The following is a 14,998-nucleotide window of genomic DNA, read 5'->3' on the forward strand; positions in this document are numbered from 1 at the left end:
GAAATGATCGCCCAGCCTATGTTTGGTCTCGCCAGTGTACGAGTCCACATCTTGAACAACGGATACAGTAGCTGAGGATGGAGGAGGTGCAAGTAAACCTCTGCCTAACCTGAAAGGACTGTTGGGGTCCCTGGAGGCAGGAGGTAGTTGCAGGAGAAGATGCCTGGAGACGGGGTGGTTTGGGTGGGAAGGGATGAGTTAACCAGGGAGTTGCGGAAGGCGAGAAAGGGGTGGAGATGGGAAAATGTGGCTAGTTGGATCCCGTTGGAGGTGGCAAAAAATTTGGAGGATTATGTGTTGTATGCGACAGCTGATGGGGTGGAAGGTAAGGACTAGGGGGACTCTGTCTCTGTTACGACTAGGGGAAGGGTGAACAAAGGCGGAGCTGTGGGGTACCGAGGAGACACTTTCTCATCTATGATGGCAGAAGGGAACACCCGTTCCCAAAAGAATGAGGACATCTTGGATGTTCGAGTATGGAACACCTCATCTTGGGCGCAGATGCGGCGTCGACCGAGGAATTGTGAGTCGGGGATGGAGTCTTTGAGAAAGCAGGGTGGGAAGATGTGTAGTAGATATAGTTGTGGGAGTCAGTGGGTTTGTAATACACGGCAGTCAATAGTCTTGTGATGGAGACTGAGATCAAGAAAGAGGAGGGAGGTGTTTGGAGATGGTAAATTTGAGTGCAGGTGAAAATTGGTGATGATGTAGTCCATGAGTTCTGCATGGGTAGGGTCAAAAAGAGAGAGGCGTGGTGGGGAGTTGGAGAGGGGCGAGGGAGGCTGGAGGGGATAGTAGGTGTAGGGGACTAACAGCAGAGATTCAGCAAAGAACTGGCGAGCAGCACCGGAAATTGGAGGAACAGCACCTCATATTCCGTTTGGGGAGTCTGCACCCCGGGGGCATGAACATCGAATTCTCCCAATTTTGTTAGTCCTTGCTGTCTCCTCCCCTTCCTCAGCCCCCTGCTGCTGTCTCCTCCCATCCCCCAGCCTTCGGGCTACTCCTCCTTTTCCCTTTCTTGTCCCCACCCACCCCAGCCCCCGATCAGTCTGAAGAAGGGTTTCGGCCCGAAACGTTGCCTATTTCCTTCGCTCCATAGATGCTGCTGCACCCGCTGAGTTTCTCCAGCTTTTTTGTGTAACCTTCGATTCTCCAGCATCTGCAGTTCCCTCTTAAACACTGGAGGAACTCCACGGGTCAGGTAGCCTATGTGGAGGTCTCCACCCGTAACGTGACCTATCCATATTCTCTAGGGATGCTGAGTTACTCCAGCACGATATGTTTTTTTTTAGTCTAAAGAAGGGTCCCCATCCAAAATGTCGTCTGTCCATTTCCCTCCCCAGATGCTGCCTGACCCGCAGAGTGGCTTTTCTTTTTGCTGAAGTTTCTAGCATCTGCAGTTTCCTGCCTCCCAACATCGCAGATTCGAAATGTAGCAGCGAGCTCTCCCCACCGGAACGGCTTGTTCGGGGAACACGGGGCGGCCGGACGGGTGTGCAGTGAGGGACAGAACGGACGTGTCGAGCCGGGCCTGTGTGTCGACTTGGATCACGGAGCGATGCAGCGCACACGCAGTGGGTACGGTAACCCGACTCCCTTCCCCGGCAGTAAAGCGGCGTCGGTGGGCCCGTCGCCTGACTCGCATCAGGCATGTCCTCCGACCCCGGCGTTGTGTTAATTCAGGCTCTGATTGGAGCTTGCCCAGATCGGCCCTCCTCCACAATCTGACAGCTCAGAATACGGGACACTTTAATCACTAGACATTAAATACATTTCACTTGAAATATATTGAACATGCATTCTCCCACCAAAATTGTAGTTGTGGCAGTATAAATGTATTTCATAGACACAGTGCTGGAGCAACTCAACGGGTCAGGCAGAATCTGGAGGAAAGAAATGGGTGACGTTTCGGGTCGGGACCCATCAGACTATTGTTAATTTCCAGTCGAGTTGATTGACATTTGCACAAGATGGCCAAGTACAGGTGCAATGACAATCTTGTACACAATGCTGCTACACGATGGTATCACGGGCACTTTTATTGGCACCCTATTTGACTGCAGAGTGGCTGTTATGTTTGCCATCTATAAAATGCACTCACCTAGGCTATTGCAATAGTAATTCCAGAACATTTGACCTCAATTACCAAGGATAAGGATGGTCGTCACATGGGAACAAGGCCTGGAGGTTCTCCAGGTTGCACAGTATCCTGACCTGGAAAGGAACTGCATCATAAAATCTGACGGTACACAAAAATGCTGGAGAAACTCAGTGGGTGCAGCAGCATCTATGGAGCGAAGGAAATAGGCAACGTTTCAGCCCGAAACGTTGCCTATTTCCTTCGCTCCATAGATGCTGCTGCACCCGCTGAGTTTCTCCAGCATTTTTGTGTACCTTCGATTTTCCAGCATCTGCAGTTCCTTCTTAAACTCATAAAATCGGAATCCTGGAACCCACTACCCAAAAGGACTGTCGTGTACCTTTGTTGGAAGGACTGCAGCTGTTCAAGAATGCAATTTACTACCACCTTCTGGAAGACAATGAGGATGGGTGCTAAATGCCTGCTTTACAATGATAAAAAAAATAACGTACACTCTTTTGGTTTAATTTTGTTTTATATGTTATTCCCAAGCTTTCTCAAAGTTATTGTACACTCATGGAAGATGTTGCCAAATGGCACTTTCTGACTGATTACCTCATTACGAACTTTTCAACCACAACCAAGATATGGCTTTGCAAGTGATAATTGTATCATTTGAATGTATAATCAGTAGATGCTAATATACCTCGGGTCTGCATGGCTATTTTCTGTGCTTTGAATTCTGTGGATGCTTTTAGCATAATTCAATATGGGTTTAGTAGAATAAACGGTCTTGCACCTACCTGCAATTTGGTGCAGTACTGTTAGTTCAGCAATGAAATGCCAATTCAGCTTGTAAGATTATAGTCCATTGAGAAATTTAACTAAACAGCCTGTCGCATAACTGTAATTTATTTAGTGGGATGCCATCAAAATGTGGATTTTGTAAGCGGATTAAAGAGGACACATGCAGTGGAGAAATGCTCTTTTCTCAGGATGGTCAACTGGTAATTCACCGCAGATGTCTGGTAAGTGTTTCCTGTAACTGTTTAGGCTTACAAAATAAGGAAACTATGTCTTCTGTGCGTGATGCATTTACATTATTATAGTTTCACCCAACACATGAAACACGTCTATTGCTCAGTCTTTCTGAATTAGGAGATCCAGGTGTCCACACCAATGGTTTGAGCAAGTGAAAATTAAACTCCTAGCTTTGAAGTTTCAGTTGGAACGGAATGGATAACGCCAAGGATCTGTGGGGAAGGACCAGAGTCTAGGGTACTTCAGCTGCTGGACATGGGGGGGGGGGGCAGGGTGTGGGGGTGACGCCCCTCAAAATAAGGGAAGGGATTCCATGCCAATGGGCCACATGAGTGGCAAGGATATTGTTTCTGTCACAGGATATTGACTATCGACTGACGTCTATCACAAACATACTGACTCCCACAGCTATCGAGGCTACATTTCTTCCCACCCTGTCTCCTGCAAAGACTATCCCTACTCCCAATTCCTCCGTCTCCACCACATCTGCACCCGCGATGAGGTGTTGCATACCAGGATATCTCAGAGGTCCTCGTTCTTCAGGGAACAGGGGTTCCTCTATTCTATCATAAATGAGGCCTTCACATGTGTTTCCTCAGTTTCCCATAACTCCACTATTGCTCCCCCTCCCCCCAATCACAACAGGGACAGGGTTCCCGTAGTCCTCATCTTTCAGCCTATCAGGCGTCGCATATAACACATAATCCTCCGGCATATTCGCCACCTCCAACAGGATCCCATTACTAGTCACGTCCTCCCATCTCCACCCTTTTCCGCCTTCCACAGTGACCATTCCCTCAACAACACCCTGGTTCACTCATCCCTTCCCACCCAAATCACCCCCTCCCAGGTACTTTTCCCTGCCACCCCACAGGAGATGCAACAGCTGTTCCTATACCTCCTCACTTGCACTTCCTCCAACCTCATCTACTATATTCGTTGCTCTAGGCGTGGACTCCCATATGTTGGTGAGACCAAGCAATCACTTCGCTGAATACCTATGCACAATCCATTGTGGCTTTGCGATAACCTGGTTGCCAAACATTTTAACTCTCCTTCTCATTCCCATACTGACCTTTCTGTGCTGGACTCCTCTATTATCAGAGTGAGGCCACGTGCGAATTGAAGAAACAGCAACTCATATTTCGCTTGGGCAGCTTACAACTCAGCAGTGTGAAAATTGATTTCTTTAATTTCAAGTAACCCTTGCATTCCCTCTCTCTCTGTCCCTCCCTCCTAGTCGTCCTGCTTGTTTCACTATTTGTATCCCTTCATTATCACTCTTCCACAGCCACCAACGGACCATTGTGAGCTGCACCTTTCCTGGGTCATCAGTGCCAGCTCTGATTTATTACCTCTAGTTTCCCTCTCCTCAGACTCTCAATCTGAAGAAGGGTCTCAACCCAAAACGCCACCTATTCCTTTTCTCCAAAGATGCCGCCTGACCCGCTGAGTTACTCCAGCATTTTGTGTCTATCTTCGGTGTAAACCAGCATTTGTACTTGTAGAAGAAAGGAAGAGGCGGAGACAGTAGGCTGTGGGAGAACTGGGAAGGGGAGGGGAAGAAGGGAGAAAGCAAGGACTACCTGAAATTGGAGAAGTCAATGTTCATACCGCTGGGGTGTAAACTACCCAAGTGAAATATGAGGTGCTGCTCCTCCAATTTGGGACGCACTCTGGCCACGAAAGATCAGATTCAGAATGCGAGGGGGAGTTGCAGTGCTGAGCCACCGGGAGATCAGGTTGGTTAATGAAAACTGAGCGGAGGTGTTGGGCAAAGTGATCGGCAAGCCCGCGCTTGGTCTCACCGATGTAGAGCAGTTGACACTTAGAACAGCGGATGCAATAGATGCGGTTGCAGGAGGTGCAGGTGAACCTCTGCCTCACCTGGAAAGACTGCTTGAGTCCTTGGATAGAGTCGAGGGGGGAGGTAAAGCGACAAGTGTAGCATTTGGGGTGAGGAAGCGACTCGGATAATAGCCGCATCCTCGCCAGGAAGCGACTGAAGGACGGTTTCCCCCTTACCCTACCCGCTTCCCCCCACATAAAATACCGAAAAAAAACTAAAAAAAAAAAAAAAAACATACTCTAAACATAACAAAATAAAAAAAGACAGCCAGACCGTGGGCGGAGGCAGCTAGCAACAGCACCACCAGATGTCCAGTATGCGGCGTAGATGGAGGAATTAGGAGTAGGGGATAGTCCTTACAGGAAGCAGGGTGGGAAGAAGTGTAGTCCAGATAGCCATGGTAGTCAGTGGGTTTGTAGTAGATGTCGGTCAGTAGTCTGTTACCTGCGATGGAGATAGTGAGGAATAGAAACGGTAGGGAGATGTCGGAAATAGTCCTGGTGAATTGAGTACTTTACCATTTATTTATTTTTTAATAAATTGAATAAGATCTTCCCAACTGTCTCCCATATCTGTGATAAATGTCACCTCCAAGAAGCTACCTTAACCCATTCCTTTGCATCCTGTATAAAGAAACAAAACCTCTGGATGGGAATATTCGATATCTTCTCTAAAACACTTAAAATTAAACTGGAGTCAGATGCAAAGCTAATAATTTTAGGAATGTCAGAGGCCTGTTCTAATGTAACGATATTTCAAAGACGTTTCCTTGACTATGGCTTAATAACTGCGAAAAAACTTATACTCAAATTCTGGAAAAAGATAACAGTTCCACAGTGAAGATGTGGATCACTGAAATGTCAGAGACACTACATTTAGAAAAGATTAGGCTTGCTTTAGCTGATAAAGTAGACCAATTCTCCAAATCATGGTCTCCTTTTACTGAATTTCTTCAACAACAGAATGGTTGAACACTAACTTGAAACCGATGCTTGGGATGGGTGAGCGGTGGGGGGGGGGGGGCAGTGGGTCATATCTCTTTTTTTTCTTTCTCTTTTTTCTTCTCTCACTTCTTTGGCAGTTCAGGGGTCTTTTCTTTTCTCCTTTTTGCATCTTGCTTTTTTTTCTTCATTCTTTCCTTTTTTCTCAATTTACGTATCAATTTATTTTTTTCGATTAATGTATCAATTTATAAAATGTTAAAAATTAAGCTGTACTAAAATTGTATCTCATGCCGATTGCTTTATTCTTGTACAATTGCTTATAAAACAAAACATTTTAAAGATGTTATGTAAACAAGTATTTTGTTGTTGAACTTGCATCTTTCTTTATTTTGTTAACTAAAATGTTCTAATAGGACAATGGACTATTTTCACTAATTGTAAAAAAATTACCAATCTCATTTCCTTCTCACAGTTAACTTTTCAGGCACGGGGCATTAAAGCATGGTGCTATGACAGTTGAACTTATGCATTTATTTTTCTCCACTAGCTGTTTTCGTTTGCACCCGTGATCTCCAAAATACCCAAGAATGAAAACCTTTGTGGGATTTCGATACAAACTATTCAAAAGGAATTGCAAAAAACTGCTAAAATGGTAATTTTATTTCTTGTAAAAGTACTGTTTGAATTTTATTTTGAAAGAACCAGAGAAGAGATTGGAATGTTATAATAAACTATTTTATTATATAAAATCGTTATAATATATATTTCATAAACTTTGAATAAAATAGAATATAATAAATTACTTACATAAAAAACAAGCAAATTGTGGTTCAAAGCAGTCAGTGAAAGCTAATTATAAAAGATAAAAGTATTCAATTATAAATCAAAAGTAGCATTGTTGTCTAATTATGTTTGTAAGAAGCAGTTATAATGCATGAGTGGTTGATATTTTAATTTTTTAATGGATCAAGAGGAATTTTAATATAATTGGCTGATTATATTGGTGAAAATAGGAAAATTGCACCTAAAAAGCATCTTCTGTCTATGCTTTAGAAGCTAATTAATATTTGTGTTATGTTATTGTAGTGAAATGTAGCAGCCAAATTAAACCAAGCAAGATTCCATGAACAGCAATGATGGCATGATTTAGGGATCTTGATGTAGCATTGGCGAAGGCATTTGGAATATTTTTTTTGTTATTTAAATTTATACATGGAATATTTTAAATCTACCTGATGGGACAGACCTGGTTTGAGTTAAATGATTAATCTGCAAGATTGCACTTCTTGCAATACAGCACTGCCTTGGTACTGAACTGAATGAGCAGATGAGAGTGGATGTGACATGCTGTTCCTCAGTGATCTATTCTTGTATAAATATAGTTTGTAATTGATTTTGTTTGTAGTTTTTAACGATGAGCATTAATGATTTGATTGGAGAAACAGTGGTTCATGCTAATTTGAGCACAAGAATGGGGAAATGTTCATAAAAGACATGCTTTAGATTCACTGCAGATGGAACAGACTTGCCGGGACAAGTAGCAGCAGTTTGTTCAAAGCCTCCATCCATCACACACTTTATCTTAACAATACAATGACAAAACTGCTTTTCTAAAAGGCTGCTTGCCATTTAGTGAACTAATTTATATATAATAGTGAAGTATATATAATATATAATAGTGAAATTGATTGGAAAATTGAATGATAGAAAAAATCAAAATATTTTTGTAGAAGAATAATTGTTACTAAGAATTTGATTTTTCATATCATTTGTTTGCTCATTTACATTAACTGACAACTGTGACGGCCTGGATTTTCACTTTTAATTTACATAGTTATCAGCTGTTTAGCTATGGTTGAAGGTCCTTTTTTACATTTCCATCTATATTTATGTTTAGAAGTGCACTCACTGTCATCGGTCTGGAGCTGCTGTTAAATGTGCTGTAACCAACTGCAGGAAGGTCTATCACTATCCCTGTGTGACGAGTGATAATGGTGCAATCAAGGAAAATGAAATCCGTGGGGTTTACAGGTAAAGTGACCTTGAGCACATACTCTTACATATACTCCACAAAATTGTCAGTGACTCAAATGCAACTGGGTCTGTACTTTCGGCCTTCAAATTATAAGAAAGCTACAGTACCCTCCATAATATTTGGGACAAAGACCCATCATTTATTTATTTACCTCTGTACTCCACAATTTGAGATGTGTATTAGGAAAAAAAATCACATGTGGTTAAAGTGCACATTGTCAGATTTTAATAAAGGACATTTTTATACATCTTGGTTTCACCATGTAGAAATTACAGCTGTGTTCATACAGGGCCCCATTTCAGGGCACCATAATGTCTGGGACAAAGCAATGTCATGTAAATGAAAGTAATCATGTTTAGCATTTTGTGCATATCCTTTGCATGCAATGACTGCTTGAAGTCTGCGATTCATGGACATCACCAGTTGCTGGGTGTCTTCTCTGGTAATGCTCCTTACTAGTCCCCTTCAGTTTTCTTTTCAGTATATAAAAGACATGCTCAATTGGGGTCAGATTGGGTGATTGACTTGGCCACTCAAGAATTGACCATTTTTTAGCTTTGAAAAACTCCGCTGTTGCATTAGCAGCATGTTTGCGATCATTGTCTTGCTGTAGAATGAACCTCTGGCCATTGAGTTTTGAGGCATTTGTTTGAACTTGAGCAGATAGGATGTGTCCATGCACTTCAGAATTCATTATGCTACTACCATCAGCAGTTGTATCATCAATGAAGATAAGTGAGCCAATAATTTCAGCAGCCATACATGCCCAGGCCATATCACCCCCACCACTGTTTAAGAAGGAACTGCCAATGCTGGAAAATCGAAGGTAGACAAAAATGCTGGAGACCTGCTGAGTTTCTCCATCATTTTTGTCTACCCCCACCACTGTGTTTCACAGATGAGGTGGTATGCTTTGGATCTTGGGCAGTTCCATCTCTTTGCTGTTGCCATCACTCTGATATAGGTTAATCTTCGTCCCATCTGTCCACAAGACCTTTTTCCAGAACAGTGGTCGCTCTTTTAAGTACTTCTTGACAAACTGTAACCTCCTGGCCATCCTATTTTTGCGGCTAAGCAGTGGTTTGCATCTTGCAGTGTAGCCTCTGTATTTCTGTTTATGAAGTCTTCTGTGGACAGTGTTCATTGACAAATCCACACCTGGCTCCTGAAGAGTGTTTCTGATTTGTCAGGCAGGTGTTTGGGGATTTTTCTTTATTATAGAAATAATTCTTCCGTCATCAGCTGTGGAGGTCTTCCTTGGCCTGCCAGTCCCTTTGTGATTAGTAAGCTCACCAGTGCTCTCTTTCTTCTTAATGATGTTCCAAACAGTTGATTTTGGTAAGCCTAATGTTTGGCTAACGTCTTCAACAGTTTTTATTCTTGTTTCTCAGTCTCATAATGGCTTCTTTGACTTTCATTGGCTCAACATACCTGCATTAAGGAGATAATTAAACACATCTGATCAATTACAAACACCTATGAAGCCATGTGTCCCAAATATTATGGTGCCCTGAAATGGGCGGACTACGTGTAAACACAGATGTAATTTCTATATGGTGAAACCAATACATAACTGCAAAATTACAATTTGTAGTTCAGTCACTAATATTGTGAAAGACATTTACACTACACTGAAATTGTGTTCTTGTTCCTTAAAATTAATTTTGTCTTAACATCATTGTGCGTAAGACTGTTTTATGTGCTGAAAATGAATAAATGATCCTTTCAAATTATTGTAAAGAGAGAATGTTCCAGCATTTCACCACTTTCACCATTTAATTGGATCCGCTGTTCTCTCTCATCCAGTTTTCTGCCAGTTTCCCCACTTCACTTTGTGCTTTCATTGTTGAAGTCTATCAGTCTCCACCTTAAATGTCCTCATGGACCGAGCAGCCTAGGAGATAAGAGAATTCCAAGGTTTCAGAACATTAAAAAATAAATCTCTATTAAATGTCACAGCCAACTTTACCCTTGTTCTAAACTCTATTTGGATGCAAAAATGGTTACCTGGGAGAAATACCCTTGAGTTCCTTTAACATTGGTGATCTCATGATAAGTTTACATATCATTAAAAGTGTTCCTTGTCTGTTTCAGCTGTAGTTCATCTCTCTTCCTCCCCCTCCCCACCACCTTCCCACCAAGCCACAGAGCTTTTTCGGAATAAGAAGACATAAACATCTTGAACTTGACAATCCACGATATTTTCTGTAAATCGAATATACAGACAGCATTATTGAAACCGCACGCATTCTGTTAAACCATAAACCAAATTCAAATTGATTAAAATGCATGATTTAAAAATAAATGTAATTTATCCATAAAATTGAATAACTAAAGTTTTTGTTCCCACGTTTCTGAGGTCTTGGTGTGGCATCTGGAAATATTGTGTAAATATTGTGCTTATCTGTTTGCAAAATACAGTAACCTATCACCGTACAGGATGTGTTTTGAAATTTGTTTTGCTTTAATCTGCAGGATTTGGTGTCATAAACATAAAACTGAACAGAAATTAGTAGAAGGTAATGTATTTTCTGCTTTGCCCATTTATAGAAAGAAATTAAATTCTACTGACATTTATTATATTTTCATTAATTTGAAACACATAGGTACTTCCAAAATCTTAGTGAAGGATAGAAATTTTAAATCTGAGGGTAGCATGAACCAAGCCAAGCCAAGAGTTTTATTGTCCTATGTCCCAAACAGAACAATGACATTCTTACTTGCAGCAGCACAACAGAATATGTAGAAGTAGTACTCTGTATTAATATAATAAATGAAAAAGAATTCAATATTTATATTTGCATATTCATAATATATATTGGAATAGTGCATTGGTGATATACACGCGCACACACATGTATACACATAAAATCAGACAAACAAATAATTATAGTGCAAAAAGATAAAACCAATGCTCCCAAGTCTATCCGAGCTTATTTGGATGTTCTGGTGTTTAATATGTGGCTGTAGGAAATAAGTTGTTCTTGAACATGGACGTTACAGTTTTCAGGCTCCTATATCATCTTCCAGATGGCAGGAGTGAAATGACTGTGTGGCCAGGGTGTTGCACGTTGCGGAAGGTTTCCCAGTTTGGTCGTTTACCTGGTTCCTGATCAATTCATTGTAGAGAGAAGTTTAAAGTGGAGGCTAACAACATTTCATTTGGCAAGGAAGTTCTGTAGTCCAAGTGGAAAAAGCTACAAATAATTGAAAGCATGGCGGAATATTTCAGATATCCTGGTCAATCTTTTCGTGGATTGAAATGTGGTATGTGGCAAGCCCTCGATGCCATAATCATTTATACAATGATGCAGTCATTTTTAAGAGAACGGTAGTGTGACCGATCCTTTGCTTAAATATTTTATTTTGAAACTCCCTTTAGGTGAAATAAAACTTCTAGATTGTGAGTTGTGATTAATTCCAAATTTGTTAAATCAGTGAATGTGCACTTTTTTGAAGAAATCAAATTTGAAGTATGTATGGATATTGTTGGATTTTCTGCATACTTTTCGGTTGTTTGCGTAGTCAGTAGTTGAGTTTTTCTTTAGTACTTTATTTGCTTGGAAACATGAGTAAATTTGGACTGACTTGAGTATGAAAAAATGGACTGTTCATCATTTATTGAATTGACAAATATAGCTGCCTGATAGCCTTTTGGTTATAAAGGTTTGGTAACTTTATACTTATAAAACTGCTCTTGGGTGTGTGTGTGTGCGTGTGCGTGTGTGTGTGTGCGTGCGTGCGTGCGTGTGTGTGTGTGTGTGTGTGCGTGCGTGCGTGCGTGCGTGCGTGCGTGTGTGTTGGTTAGTGCGTGTGTGGGTGACGCTGCAGGCACCCCCCACCGCATGGGTACCCCTTGGTCTAGTCTTCTATAAAATGGATAACATTTCGAGGATAAGTTTGGGTGAGAATTTCTGTTAACATATAAAATTGAATTTGAAATGCATTCAGTAGGATATGGCTGATAAATCAGAATTTTGGTAAATTTGCCCCCTTCATCATCTCTAGCTACCCAGTTCATATACATCATTTTTATATGTTGCTATGTTCTCATATAAAATATCACTTCAAACTAATTTATCCTGTTCAATAGTTAAAATTAAATGATGATGTGAATCTGGATGGTCAAAGGAATGGGTTGTGTAAGTCTGGTCGAAACTCACTGACATGAACAGTGTTGAGTAGATTTGAGGAATTCTTTGAAATATAAAGGAAGCCTATCTCAATTTTGAGGTGATATGATCACCCGGATTTTGCAACAATTAGGATTAAATTCTCTGATTTAGCAAGATAACGGTGCCGGGTTAAATCCAGGATTGGAATCAATTATGCACGAGGATCGATATTTCAAACAACATGGTCTTGGGGATTAAAAATGCAAGTGGAACTGTAGCATGCAGACGTGATCATGTGAGATTTCTTGCCATCTTTTAAAAAGTGTGGAATCTTTGGTTCAGACAGCTCCTTTGAACATGCTGAAGACGTTCAGGACACTGTACAACCTAAAGGCGAAATGCTGGAACAACAGGAAGGGCAACATCTCTGCAGCAAAAAGGCAGACCCTCAGGTTAGACTTATGAAATTTCTGTTAAGAAGTTAAATCTTCATATATGGAATAGAATATTAACTTTACCTGTGTACTTACATTTATTATAAATCCTCATGTAATATAACTTTCCATTAATTTCCATATGACCTTTTTAATGATTTTCAACTTGATTTTAGTATCTGATCACTGCATTTCAGACATTATGTCATTTTATGTTTCCCGCAGATAGATCGGAAATTGATGCTCACTTCACATGTGGAAACATTTATTTTTCACAGGGACATTCTTCTTGTATGCAGACTGAAATTCTTATGAAATGTGAAGTTAAGAACTGCTCAAAGACTTGCCACTTGGGATGTGCAACTTCTAACAACATAAAGCTCATGAAAAATGTTGAGAAAGGAGTTGACAGGTATGAAAAAGATTTATCCATAAGCATTAATTTACCCATAGAATTCAGCACATAATTTAGGTTGACATTTTGCTGGCATTTTGAGGGGAAGCCACATTATCATTTTGGATGAGATACTAGATTATTTGGGCAGATATGCAAATTCTGTGATGCTATTTTGAAGAATAGCTGGGCGATCTTCCCGATGTTCGGGACAATATCTTTCATCTAATGTCATGTGAACTAATTGCGATAGATCACTGGAGCCCAGTCCTGGATCTCACTGCTATATCTAGATCATAGTGTGGTCCAGACATACATTGTCACAATGGAGTCCATGTCATAATACATTGGCCTGTCTCATGTGATGAAGTGCAGGGCGTCCAACTGGCTGCAGAACACAAGAGAATTGACCAGGTGAAGGCCACGTGGTACATCAACCCCACCCGTCAAATTCCTAGGAGTAAATATCACCAACAACTTCTCGTGGACCACCCTATAGAAGCAACGACCAAGAAAGCACACCAAGTCTCTACTTCTTTAGAAGGCTTAGGAAGTTTGGCATGTCCCTAATAACCCTCACCAACTTCTACAGATGTGCCGTAGAAAGCATTTTATAGGGATGCATTATAGCTTAGTTTGGGAACAGCTCCATCCAAGACCACAAGAAATTGCAGCAAATTGTGGATGCAGCCCAGACCATCACACAACCTCCCTTCTATTGACTCAATTTATACCTTGCACTGCATCGGCAAGGCCAGCAGCATAATCAAGGATGAGTCGCACCCTGGCCACTCCCTCTCCTCCCCTCTCCCATCAGGCAAAACGTGTGAAAACGCACACCTCCAGATTCAGAGACAGTTTCTTCCCAGATGTTATCAGGCAACTGAACCATCCTACTGCAACTAGAGAGCAGTCCTGAACTACTATCTACTTCATTGGTGACCCTTGAACTATCTTTGATCGGACTTTATTTGCTTTATCTAGCAATAAACATTATTCCCTTATCATGTGTCTGTAAAGTGTGAATTGTCTCTCGATCAGTGAAGTTTTCAATCTTTAGATAAGTCGCGTGGCTTTGTCGATTAACCTACCGGCAGGTAGGCTCCAAACCAATCTCTGGCTGAGATCTCTTCAAGTTCAAGTTCAAGTGAGTTTATTGTCATGTGTCCCTGTATAGGACAATGAAATTCTTGCTTTGCTTAAGCACACAGAAAATAGTAGGCATTTACTACAAAACAGATAAATGTGTCCATATACCATGATATAAATATATACACACATGAATAAATAAACTGATAAAGTGCAAATAGCAGAAAGTGGTTATTAATAATCAGAGTTTTGTCCGAGCCAGGTTTAATAGCCTGATGGCTGTGGGGAAGTAGCTATTCCTGAACCTGGTTGTTGCAGTCTTCAGGCTCCTGTACCTTCTACCTGAAGGTAACAGGGAGATGAGTGTGTGGCCAGGATGGTGTGGGTCTTTGATGATACTGCCAGCCTTTTTGAGGCAGCGACTGCGATAAATCCCCTCGATGGAAGGAAGGTCAGAGCCGATGATGGACTGGGCAGTGTTTACTACTTTTTGTAGTCTTTTCCTCTTCAGGGTGCTCAAAATGCTGAACCAAGCCACGATGCAACCGGTCAGCATGCTCTCTACTGTGCACCTGTAGAAGTTAGAGAGAGTCTTCCTTGACAAACCGACTCTCCGTAATCTTCTCAGGAAGTAGAGGCGCTGATGAGCTTTTTTGATAATTGCGTTAGTGTTCTCAGACCAGGAAAGATCTTCAGAGATGTGCACACCCAGGAATTTGAAGTTCTTGACCCTGTCAACCATCGACCCGTTGATATAAATGGGGCTGTGGGTACCCCTCCTACTCCTTCCAAAGTCCACAATCAGTTCCTTGGTTTTGCATGTGTTGAGGGCCAGTTTATTGTGCTGGCACCATATGGACAGTTGCTCGACCTCTCTTCTGTACTCTGACTCATCCCCATCAGTGATACGTCCCACAACAGTGGTGTCGTCAGCGAACTTGATGATGGAGTTCGCACTGTGGTTGGCTACGCAATCATGGGTATAGAGTGAGTACAGCAGGGGGCTGAGCACAC

At 41.5% G+C, this 14,998-nt stretch overlaps 1 protein-coding gene across 1 annotated transcript in view; it reads left to right on the top strand.

The window, feature by feature from the left end:
* Window positions 1–1,241: 1,241 nt before the first annotated feature.
* The window catches only part of LOC129702836 (histone-lysine N-methyltransferase SETDB2-like), a 69,147-nt gene continuing 55,390 nt past the window's right edge, over window positions 1,242–14,998 (top strand). The window contains exons 1-7 of the mRNA XM_055644863.1: window positions 1,242–1,581; window positions 3,003–3,111; window positions 6,465–6,569; window positions 7,815–7,948; window positions 10,428–10,471; window positions 12,410–12,519; window positions 12,780–12,913. Coding sequence (XP_055500838.1) covers window positions 1,562–1,581; window positions 3,003–3,111; window positions 6,465–6,569; window positions 7,815–7,948; window positions 10,428–10,471; window positions 12,410–12,519; window positions 12,780–12,913 — 656 coding nt within the window. The 5' untranslated portion in view covers window positions 1,242–1,561. The remainder of the gene's footprint in view (window positions 1,582–3,002; window positions 3,112–6,464; window positions 6,570–7,814; window positions 7,949–10,427; window positions 10,472–12,409; window positions 12,520–12,779; window positions 12,914–14,998) is intronic.

Source organism: Leucoraja erinacea, chromosome 13 (assembly GCF_028641065.1).
Source record: "Leucoraja erinacea ecotype New England chromosome 13, Leri_hhj_1, whole genome shotgun sequence".
Taxonomy (NCBI): domain Eukaryota; kingdom Metazoa; phylum Chordata; class Chondrichthyes; order Rajiformes; family Rajidae; genus Leucoraja; species Leucoraja erinaceus.